The sequence below is a fragment of the Salvelinus namaycush genome, chromosome 40, assembly GCF_016432855.1.
Source record: "Salvelinus namaycush isolate Seneca chromosome 40, SaNama_1.0, whole genome shotgun sequence".
NCBI classification, from domain to species: Eukaryota; Metazoa; Chordata; class Actinopteri; order Salmoniformes; family Salmonidae; genus Salvelinus; species Salvelinus namaycush.
This window is the reverse complement of record NC_052346.1, coordinates 12,298,876-12,311,050: the sequence shown is the minus strand read 5'-3', so window position 1 is coordinate 12,311,050 and position 12,175 is coordinate 12,298,876. Positions and strand designations below refer to the sequence as shown.

The following is a 12,175-nucleotide window of genomic DNA, read 5'->3' as shown; positions in this document are numbered from 1 at the left end:
GGATACTGTATATGTTGGTTCTGTGTTCAACTACTGTTTAGGGTATTATAATTACTTTCAAATATATTTGGAAGTAATTACTTGGATAATTCTTATTTGAAAAGACAAGTAGTTGAATATTGGAATGTATGTGGAAATACACTCACATGCATTTAGCCCAGGCATTAGAGTTTTTGTTGTTGAAATTAGTATTTGAAAGGGGGATACCTAGTCCGTTGTACAACTGAAATCTGTCTTCCGCATTTAACCCAACCCCTCTGAAAATACAGTACTTTAAAATAGTAGGCTATTTATAGGAAATTATTTGAAAATAATTTCAAATAATTCCAATAGAAGTAGTTGATACGGACCACATTATTTGAAAATACTTATTTTCTCTGTATTTAAATAACAAATGATCAAATACACATGGATTTTAACCCAGGCCTGGGTTACAATCGGCGACTTTATGCCTTGAAAGGAATTTAGGATTTAGGAAGAGCTTGATAGCAGAAATCAGTTGATGGCAAACGCTATCTCACCCCCACGCTGAAATTGTGTGAAAAATCAATGAAATTTGTTGTTTCTGGGAAATTACACCTAAAAGGCCATTTTCAATCTGCTTTCCCTTACTGCCCTCTAGTGTGTGACCGAAGCCCTGTATGCTGCTCAGGAGTTGATATTTACGTCTTCCAGTTTATTGCCAGTGGTCCATTCAACTACAAACGCAACCAAAACACTCCTCACCTCAGTGTTGCCTCTGTTTAAGAAGAACAATGCAATACCATTGCCATATACTGTAGAGATACGATGAAGCTTGAAACACGACATATTAAGCCGTAAATAACTACACTCAACACCAAGTGCCAATATAACATTATTCATTAATGTAGGTGCCATGTTGTCAAACACACTGTCATTACACTACTTTACTTGGACCTGCCTTGGAAAATATGAGTATAAGCCACAATGGTACCGAAATGTTGAATATGTTCTAGTATTCGCATTGTAGAATGTATGTGTTAGTTCTCTGATTCTACAGCTGTGGCACACACGTATGTAAGGTACTTTGCGCTGTGTATTGTCTTGACCAAAGAGTAAGAGGTACAATGCCAAAAAACTATGCTCAGCTTGTGGTCAAAACATATGACGTGATCTTCATGGTTAGAGTATGTTATGAACAGAGATTGTACTATCATGAGCAGGTGATTCACCTGCAAAATCAGTGGAATAGTTTTGGTTTGTCTGTTGGCCTTTTAATTAATAGTAATTGATGCTATTTTTGGCATGAAACACAATGACAATGTTGTGATATGATGCAATAACATTTTATATCGAATGTATCATTTTTACCTCTAATAAACCATTCAAATCTCAAGTAAATTCAGAATGGTCTCCCAATAATGTATGTTTGGTCCACCTGAAGGGGGTGCTCTCCAACTAGATCTCTTCAATTTACCAGCTAGCAGTTCAGCGGTGTGCAGGTGGGAAGCAGGTAGGAAATACAAGGACATTTCAGATTAAATAGGTAAACAATTTAACCGTTCAAACGTAGTCTGTGATATAACTATGCTTAACTACGTTAGACAAATAATAGACTGTGCTTCATAAAGCTCGGAACTGCTGAACAAGTTAGCTTACACAGCTAGCATGATGAAGCCCCCTTATCTCGCTGCTTCTACGCATGGAACAATATGCTTTGAGAACGTGAAGTTATGGTAAAGACATGTACCGTCTTTGGTAACCGTGCCACCTCACCTGCTCAATTTGAATGCAAACGTAACATTGTATCGATTGTCGTTCAGTCTGCTTCATACGATAGCTACATAACGTAAGTGGTCACCTTTACTTCGGCTTGGATGTTGTTGACCCATATGTCATAACTTCCAACCAGTGTAGACATTATTTGTTAAAGTTCCATAACAATAAATACCAACCCTGGAAATGTACAGTAGGTATTCTATTTTAGAATATTGCACACTCTACTTCATACAGTACATAATATGCATATATCAACAATGACTATGCAATGTCAGATGCGGTATTAAAACAGCTGTTGCACTGTGTATGTATTTTGTCCATTTGCTCTCTCTTCATCTGCCCAAAAGGCATTTATTTAGCAGAAGAATTAGCTGTAACATCCTAGCTCCTGGCCATGTGTTCTCAGATCCAGCTCCCATTGCTGGTGAAGCGTTCATGATGTATCCTCCTGAACGGCCCTGGGCGTCCCCAGCACCATGTCAGCAGGCAGCCTCAGCCCCCCAGAGCACCCTCTGCACCGGACCACTGCGGGGTCTCCAGCTAGCCATGCCCTCCCTGGGGCGCCTCCTCCCCAGGGTCCATGCAGCTGACAGTGTGACGCCTGTCCCGGTACGGATCCTCTGCCCAGCCTCGTGGGCAAGCCAGAGTTCCCAGACACTGGATGGGACCGCATCAAGGATCTCTTCGACAGGGAGTAATTTATGACCGTGACGCCTCTCTCCTATTGTTTGTGGCTTAGTCAAGTAAACCCATCACGATCAGGGAGCGCTCCCCATTGCTTACCTGTGCAGCGGATGAGTTTTCTAGCCTGCACTTAGTTTAGAAGGTTCCAGTTAGTTTAGAAGGTTCCAGTTAGTTTAGAAGGTTCCAGACTTCTAGTGTAGCATAAGCATCCTTGCCTTACTGGGCCTCAAAAATTGTCTGTTTGATTTTTAAAAGTTTGTTTATACACCCCTTCCCTGTGTTCCCAGTGAAATGCACAAGTATCCAGAGGAGCTCTCCAGCGTGGTCCAGAGGAGCTCTCCAGCGTGGTCCAGAGGAGCTCTCCAGCGTGGTGCAGAGGAGCTCTCCAGCGTGGTGCAGAGGAGCTCTCCAGCGTGGTCCAGAGGAGCTCTCCAGCGTGGTCCAGAGGAGCTCTCCAGCGTGGTCCAGAGGAGCTCTCCAGCGTGGTCCAGAGGAGCTCTCCAGCGTGGTCCAGAGGAGCTCTCCAGCGTGGTCCAGAGGAGCTCTCCAGCGTGGTCCAGAGGAGCTCTCCAGCGTGGTCCAGAGGAGCTCTCCAGCGTGGTCCAGAGGAGCTCTCCAGCGTGGTCCAGAGGAGCTCTCCAGCGTGGTCCAGAGGAGCTCTCCAGCGTGGTCCAGAGGAGCTCTCCAGCGTGGTCCAGAGGAGCTCTCCAGCGTGGTCCAGAGGAGCTCTCCAGCGTGGTCCAGAGGAGCTCTCCAGCGTGGTCCAGAGGAGCTCTCCAGCGTGGTCCAGAGGAGCTCTCCAGCGTGGTCCAGAGGAGCTCTCCAGCGTGGTGCAGAGGAGCTCTCCAGCGTGGTCCAGAGGAGCTCTCCAGCGTGGTCCAGAGGAGCTCTCCAGCGTGGTCCAGAGGAGCTCTCCAGCGTGGTCCAGAGGAGCTCTCCAGCGTGGTCCAGAGGAGCTCTCCAGCGTGGTCCAGAGGAGCTCTCCAGCGTGGTGCAGAGGAGCTCTCCAGCGTGGTCCAGAGGAGCTCTCCAGCGTGGTGCAGAGGAGCTCTCCAGCGTGGTCCAGAGGAGCTCTCCAGCGTGGTCCAGAGGAGCTCTCCAGCGTGGTGCAGAGGAGCTCTCCAGCGTGGTGCAGAGGAGCTCTCCAGCGTGGTCCAGAGGAGCTCTCCAGCGTGGTGCAGAGTACCTTAGCTGCCGCCTTGGCTGGCATGATCTACGGAGGGCTGCCCGCCGCCCGGCACGCCAGGGAGAGGTTCATCCAGCTCCACCAGTCTGAGATATACCACAGCCGGGTGGAAGCTGTGGTGAGTGTCTGCGGTTGTGAATTAACAGCAGGCCACTACATACATAAATGCAATACGATGTCAATGCTTTTGTATACGTTTTCCCAAGTGCAGCGAAAGCACATTGTGTCTGTCTAATTTGTATTTTATGTTTGTCTTGTGTTGATGGAGGCTCTGTTGTCGTTGTTCTCCCCCAGCGTTCTGCCCATAATGCAGCCAACCGGGGCTTTGTGCGGTACGGCTGGAGGTGGAGCTGGAGAGTAGCAGCCTTCGTCACATTATTCAAGTAAACAATGACTACATGACTATGGGACTCTTTCCTATGTGGCCACTATATTAGTTTGTTCTCCTTTGCTGATTGACATTGGTTGATTCTCTCGCTCTCTCTGTGTGTGTGTTTTCTGTCAGCACTGTGAGCACAGGCCTGTCTGTGTGCAGAGACTAGTATACCATCAGCCACTACGCAGCAGCAGGAGGTGATTTACTTCAAATGGAGAGAATGCCTCAATGTATTATACACACCCACACTTTTTCAATTACTTTACAGTAATAATTCATAAGCCATAGAGTACCAGTCATAAGTTTGGACACACCTACTCATTCAAGGGTTTTTCTTTATTTTTACTATTTTCTACATTGTAGAATAATAGTGAAGACAGCAAAACTATTAAATAAGACATATGGAATCATATAGTAACCAAAAAAGTGTTAAACAAATCAAAATATATTTTATATTTTGATATTCTTCAAAGTAGCCACCCTTTGTCTTGATGAAAGCTTTGCACACTCTTGTCATTCTCTCAACCACCTTCATGAGGAATGCTCTTGAAGGAGTTCCCACATATGCCGAGCACTTGTTGGCTGCTTTTCCTTCACTCTGTGGTCCAACTCATCCCAAACCATCTCAATTGGTTAGAGGTTGGGTGATTGTGGAGGCCAGGTCTTGGTCAAATAGCCCTTACACAGCATGGAGGTGTGTTGGATCATTGTCCTTTTGAAAAACAAATGATAGCCCCACTAAGCGCTAACCAGATGGGATAGTGTATCGCTGCAGAATGCTGTGGTAGCCATGCTGGTTATGTGTGCCGTGAATTCTAAATAAATCACCTGACAGTGTCACCAGCAAAGCACACCATCACACCTCCTCCATGCTTCATGGTGGGAACTACAAATGCGGCAATCATTTGTTCACCTACTCTGCTTCTCACAAAGACACGGCATTTGGAACCAAAAATCTCACATTTTCCACCAGTCTAATGTCTATTGCTTGTGTTTCTTGGCCCAAGCAAATCTCTTCTTGTTATTAGTGTCCTTTAGTAGTGGTTTCTTTGCAGAAATTTGACAATGAAGGCCTGATTCACGCAGTCTCCTCTGAACAGTTGATGTTGAGATGTGTCTGTTACTTAAACTCAGTGAAGCATTTATTTGGGCTGCGATTTCTGAGACTGGTAACTCTAATGAACTTATCCCCTGCAGCAGAGGTAACTCTGGGTCATCCTTTCCTGTAACGGTCCTCATGAGAGCCAGTTTCATCATAGCGCTTGATGTTTTTTGTTACTGCACTTGAAGAAACTTTCAAAGTTCTTGAAATTCTCAGATTGACTGACTTTCATGTCTTAAAGTAATGATGGACTGTCGTTTCTCTTTGCTTATTTGAGCTGTTCTTGACATAATATGGACTTGGTCTTTTACCAAATAGGGCTATCTTCTGTATACCACCCCTACCTTGTCACAACACAACTGATTTGGCTCAAACACACTAAGAAGGAAAGAAATTCCACAAATTAACTTAACAAGGCACACCTGTTAATTGAAATGCATTCCAGGTGACTACCTCATGAAGCTGGTTGAGAGAATGCCAAGAGTGTGCAAAGCTGTCATCAAGGCAAAGGGTGGCTATATTTTAATCAAAATATATTTTGATTTGTTTAACACTTTTTTGGTTACTACATGATTCCATATGTGTTATTTCATAGTTTCGATGTCTTCACTATTATTCTACAATGTAAACAATAGTAAAAATAAAGAAAAACCCTTGAATGAGTAGGTGTCAACTTTTGACTGGTAGTGTATACATTGCCGTCGGAAAGTATTCAGACCCCTTCACTTTTTCCACATTTTGTTACCTTACAGCCTTATTCTAAAATTGATTAAATTGTTTTTTTCCCTCATCAATCTACACACAATAACCCATAATGACAAAGCAAAACCAGAAATATCACATTTACGTATTCAGACCCTTTACTGAGTACTTTGTTGAAGCAATTACAGCTTTGAGTCTTCTTGGGTATGATGCTACAAGCTTGGCACACCTGTATTTGGGGAGTTCTGTCAGGTTGAATGGGGAACGTTGCTGCACAGCTATTTTCAGGTCTCTGCAGAGATGTTAGATCAGGTTCAAGTCCGGGCTCTGGCTGGGACATTGAGACTTGTCCCGAAGCCACTCCTGCGTTGTCTTCAAATCAAATTTTATTCGTCACATGCGCCGAATACAACAGGGGTAGGTAGACCTTACAGTGAAATGCTTACTTACAAGCACCTAACCAACAATGCAGTTTAAAAAAAATATGGTTAAGATAAGAAATAAAAGTAACAAATAATTAAAGAGCAGCAGTAAAATAACAATAGCGAGACATTGACTCTGTACCGGGTACCGGTAATATGTACATGTAGGTAGAGTTGTAACTATGCATAGATGATAACAACAGAGAGTAGCAGCGGTGTAAAGGTGGGGTGGTGGGTGGTGGGGGGGGTGCAATGCAAATAGTCTGGGTAGCCATTTGATTCAATGTTCGGGAGTCTTATGGCTTGGGGGTAGAAGCTGTTTAGAAACTTCTTGGACCTAGACTTGGCGCTCCGGTAGCAGAGAAAACAGTCTATGACTAGGGTGGCTGGAGTCTTTGACAATTTTTAGGGCCTTCCTCTGACACCGCCTGGTATAGAGGTCCTGCATGGCAGGAAGCTTGGCCCCAGTGATGTACTGGGCCGTTCGCACTACACTCTGTAGTCCCTTGCGGTCGGAGGCCGAGCACATGCCATAACAGGCAGTGATGCAACCAGTCTTGGCTGTGTGCTTAGGGTTGTAGTCCTGTTGGAATGTGAAACTTTGCCCCAGTCTGAGGTCCTGAGCGCTCTGGAGCAGGTTTTCATCAAGGATCTCTCTGTACTTTTCTCCATTCATCTTTCCTTCAAACCTGACTAGTCTCCCAGTCCCTGCCGCTGAAAAACATCCCCACAGCATGATGCTGCCACCACCATGCTTCACCATAGGGAGGGTGTCAGGTTTCCTCCAGAAGTGACGCTTGGCATTCAGGCCAAAGAGTTGAATCTTGGTTTCACCAGACCAGAGAATCTTGTGCCCTTTAGGTGCCTCCAAGCGGGCTGCATTTTACACTTCCGTCTGGCCAATCTACCATAAAGGCCTGATTGGTGGAGTGCTAGAGAAATGGTTGTCCTTCTGAAAGGTTCTCCCATCTCCACAGAGGAACTGTAGAGCTCTGTCAGAGTGACCTTCCCTTGATCACTTCCCTGACCAAGGCCATGCTCCTCCTATTGCTCAGCTCTAGGAAGAGCTCTAGGAGCAATTTAAGAATGATGGAGGCCACTGTGTTTTTAGGGAGCTTCAATGCTGCAGAAATGTTTTGGTACCCTTCCCCAGATCTGTACCTCGACACAATCCTGTCTAAGAGCTCTACGGACAATTCCTTCGACCTCATGGCTTGGTCTTTGCTCTGACATGCACTGTCAACTGTGGGACATTATATTGGCTGGTGTGTGCCTTTCCAAATCATGTCCAATCAATTGAATTAACTGCCTTGTTCAGGGGCAGAACGACAGATTTTTTATCTTGTCAGCTCGGGGATTCGATCTTGCAACCTTTCGGTTACTAGTCCAATGCTCTAACCACTAGGCTACTTGCCACCCCAAGTCCAATCAAGTTGTAGAAACATCTCAAGGATGATCAATGGAAACAGGATGCACCTGAGCTAAATTTTGATTCTCATAGCAAAGGGTCTGAATACTTATGTAAATAAGGTATTTCAGTTTTTTATTTTTAATACATTTGCAAAAAAATATATATTTTTGCTTTGTCATTATGGGGTATTGTGTGTAGATTGCTGAGGATTTTTATTTATTTAATCCACTTTAGGATAAGGCTGTAATGTAACAAAATGTGAAAAAAGTCAAGGGGTCTGAATACTTTCCGAAGGCACTGTATATGAGTCTTGTGATTTAGGAAAATGTAATTCCGAAAGTGTTTTAGTATAAATGGGTCCTAGTGAAATAATTGTTGATATATACTGTTAATTATGATATAATTTATTAGATAAGAAAACGCTGATAATGAATATACTTTTCCTACAGTGTCTTCAGAAAGTATTCATACCCCTTGAATTATTCTACATTTTGTTGTTACAGCCTGAATTCAAAATGGATTAAATATATTTTTTGTCACCCATCTACACACAATACCCCATAAGTGAAAACATGTTTTAAGATATTTCAGCAAATTTGTTGAAAAATGAAAAACATATCTAATTTACATAAGTATTCACACCCATTTGCTATGTCATTCCAAATTGAGCTCCGGTGCATACAGTTTCCTTTGATCATCCTTGAGATGTCGCTACAACTTGATTGGAGTCCACCTGTGGTCAATTCAATTGTTTGGACATGATTTAGAAAGAAACACACTTGTCTTGATAAAGTCCCACAGTTGACAGTGCATACATAACAGTAAATATTCGAGAGAGAATTGTGAGGCATATATCTGGGAAAGGGTATAAAACCATTTCTAGTGTTGAAATTTTCCAAGAGCACAGTGGTATCCATCATTGGGAAATCTGGGATTTATGGGAGAGTGGCCAGACGGTAGCCACTCTTGAGAAAAAGGCACATGACAGCACGCCTGGAGTTTGCAAAAAGGCACGTGAAAGACTCAGAGCATAAGGCAAAAGATTCTGTGGTCTGATGATTTGATCTGAATGGAAAGCGCTATGTCTGGAGAAAACCAGGCACAGCTCATCACCCATCTAACACCATCCCTACCGTAAAGCATGGTAGTGGTAGCATCATGCTATGGGGATGCTTTTCAGTGGCATGGACTGGGAGACTGGTAAGGACAGAGGGGACAATTAATGGAGACAAATACAGGCAAATCATTAATGACAACCTGCTTCATTGCAAACAACCATAGACTGGGGCAAAGATTTACGTTCCAACGGGACAATGACCCCAAGCATACAGCCAATGCAACGCTGGAATGGCTTCAGAACAAGACTGAAAGTCCTTGAGTGGCCCAGACTTGAATCCCATTGAAAATCTGTGGAAATACACCACCGCTCCCCATCTAACTTAAGAGGTTGAAAAAATCTGCAAGGAAGAATGGGAGAAAATTCCCAAATCCAGTTATGCAAAGCTGATAGACATACCCAAGATGACTCAAAGCTGTATCCCCACCAAAGGTGCTTCTACAAAGTATTGACTTGAGTGTGAATACTTATGTAAATGAGACATTTCTGTATTTCATTTTCAATACATTTGCTAATTTCTAAAAACATATTTTCACTTGTATTTAGATGGGTGAACATTTTTTCTTTTGAATTCAGCCTGTAACACAACAATGTAGAATAAGTCAAGGGTATGAATACTTTCTGAAGGCACTTGGTAAGTGTGATTTTGTAAATGTGTGAGTATGACATTCCTGCCTGTGTGGGTTTGAGCAGCTGTGACAGGAGGCCTCTTCAGGCTGAACCTGGGTCTGGGAGGACTGGTGGCAGTCACGGCCATAGGAGCAACCATGGGGTGAGATATGATATAAGGGTTTTCAGTGGCAAAATAACGGGCTGGTTTTGAACAAGGTGGTTACCTGGACTAATAGTGTTTACAGTGGAGAAGAGGTTTGAGGAGCAGTTTGAGGGAGCCAGATACTGCAGGGCAAGCCCGGACTATGGTAAAATATGAACTATGAAGCCTGAAGAATGTGAGAAGCAAGTCTCTGGCTGCCAGCTGCGCCCCCTCCCTGCAACCCCTCTGCTACCCAGCTGCCCCCCTCCCTCCCCCTAACCATGCACTGGGTGCCAGAGGGACTCATGTGCGTTGCAGAGGGTTGTGTTTTGGGCAGAAGAGCAGGGAGGGAGGCCAAGGCAGCAGCTGCCCCTCTATTTTTACCACCCCATTGTTACGCCAGCGTTTCATCTCCATCCAGCTCCCGCTATCTCTGCTGCACTAGTCCCTTCTGTCCTCTCCTCTTCACCTGTCTTCTCCCTCTTTTTCCTCTCCTGCCTCTCTTCCCCCTTTTGATTTGTATGTATATCTAATGTGTCAGTGAAGGTTTTTAGAGTAGTAATGGACTGGGTGTATGTGATCCAACATCCATGTTGCTGTGTCTCCAGAGCGAAGCAGAGTGCTGTCCATGTCTGCCTCAGTGCCCAGCCACCTGGACTGTGTGTTTGATGTGTGCAAACAGTCCCGGGAGCACCCACAGCCTCAGCCAGGTGCAACGTGGGGCGTGGGGGGATGAAAGCAGGCAGCTAATCAGATAACACATCACGCTCCAAATGTCTGCCCCTACCTCCCTCATAGTCCTGACACATGGACGAGGTGATAGGGGCGGGGTGGGTTACTAAGTGAGTGACAGCCACCACAGCTCTTCATGCTAAACTGAGTTTAGGGGGGTTGGAATGAGAGCTGTAGTTGATATCGGGTGAAATGCTCAGAGAGGCAGCAACATGGCGTCCATCTCTGAAGTTGGCCAAACTCTCTGTATGGTATAACAGTCTGAGAGTAAGTGACAGCCACAGTGACAGAATTTAATGTGATGCAGAACATTGACATGTTGGAATGAAGGTGATGTCAGCTCGGCTCGTGTCATCTCGTCAGGGTGCCGGCAGGAGCTCTGATCATCGCCATGCAGGGATTGGCTGGAGCTCTGATCATCGCCATGCAGGGATTGGCAGGAGAAACGGTCTGGGAGAGGAGGAGGAGGGAGCGCAGAGAGCTGTATGAACTAAAACTGGCAGAATGGTACATTCCATGGGCATCAAAACACACACACACAACACTTTTACTCCTAGTATTCACTCACTTTTTCCTACGCCCTCAAGGAGTGCCCGTTTGTAGTTGACGGATGACCTGACTGCTGATTTGAGCAGCAGTGGGCGGACCCAGGATGTAGACAAGGACATACAGAAGATCCAGGAGCTGCTCAGTTTACCACGGAACGAGTCCTTGGCCCAGGACTGACAGCAGCTGAAATACTCAGATACCAATCATAGCCATCCTCACAGACAGACAATGGTGGGTGGGACTTTCCTCACCCCTGAGGATATACTGGTTTCTGTTGATGTTGACTACTCTATTCTTTTTACTTCTGTTGAATGGAAAAGGGGCCCTACTTATTCGCTCAACAAAATATGTATTGATGCTGTATTATGATTTATACTGTAAATGTGATTGCTTTGTCGAACTTTTAAATGATTTCCAACATATTTCATATAAATGGCAATAATGACACAGTATCTTCAGGTCTGAAATTCACTGCATTAGTCATAACATTGTGTGCAAAGTACATGAGGCTGAGAGCCAGTGGGTCTGAAGTTGTGTTCACATTATTCAGAAGAACTTTGAGGAAAAGCACTACATTTTAGTCATTTAGCTAGACGCTCTTATCCAGAGCAACTTAGGGTTGTGTCTTGCTCAAGCGCACATCAACAGATTTTTCACTTAGTCAGCTCGGGATTCAAACCAGCGACCTTTTGGTTACTGTCCCAACGCTCTTAACCACTAGGCTACCTGCTGCCCAGTGTGTAGGTTAAGACACAATCACATTGCCATTATGTTCAGATAAATGAACAAGCAACCGACCGCTAGGCAATTCCACGGTAATGATGCCGAGATTTTTCAATTTAAAATGTATGGCAAACAAAAACCGATGATTGCAAAGTTAAACAAACCATAAAACTCTATGCACAAGGACGACTTAACAATTTCCATTGAACATTTTACAAAAACATTGGAAGAACAGTGCAAATACGACGTTTGTTAACAGAAGAATGGTTTGTGCTGTCCTTCTGTTACCAAACTTTGCATCTGCACTGTTCAAGTAAATGCATTTTTGTAAACATTTTAAACATTTAGAATTGAAAAATCGGGGGGTCTCAGCATTCTGTTAGCATGGAATTAACCTGCTTTATTCGTTCTTAATCACAGTGGGGGTGTGTGTCTAGAAACATACAAATTTAATTACAATCTGTGTGTCTGTGTGTTTCCATGTCTGTGATGTTGGCCCCTAGGCTTGTCAGCAGCAACTAGGTCAACCATAGCCTATGCCCCTGCTGTAAACAAGATGTGGCACAGTAACAGCTGGGGCTCGGAACAGGACTCAGACTGACAACATATAGCCACAGCTAACATTCTAATTCTACTTTAAAGGTTTGGTCAGTGACGATCGGTTACAGCTGTTTGCT

At 44.4% G+C, this 12,175-nt stretch overlaps 1 protein-coding gene and 1 long non-coding RNA gene across 2 annotated transcripts; both read left to right on the top strand.

The window, feature by feature from the left end:
- The first annotated feature begins 1,433 nt into the window (after positions 1-1,433).
- LOC120033746 lies at positions 1,434-3,993 on the top strand. The gene is made up of 4 exons (XM_038980198.1): positions 1,434-1,474; positions 2,147-2,434; positions 2,712-3,728; positions 3,905-3,993. Exons 2-3 carry the CDS (start codon positions 2,176-2,178, stop codon positions 3,698-3,700), a joined length of 1,248 nt encoding a protein of 415 aa, XP_038836126.1. The 5' UTR covers positions 1,434-1,474; positions 2,147-2,175; the 3' UTR covers positions 3,701-3,728; positions 3,905-3,993.
- Positions 3,994-9,023: 5,030 nt separating this feature from the next.
- Positions 9,024-11,227, top strand: LOC120033747. Its single transcript, XR_005473989.1, has 2 exons — positions 9,024-9,512; positions 10,590-11,227. It is a non-coding gene; the product is annotated as an uncharacterized LOC120033747 (long non-coding RNA).
- The last annotated feature ends 948 nt before the right edge of the window (positions 11,228-12,175 follow it).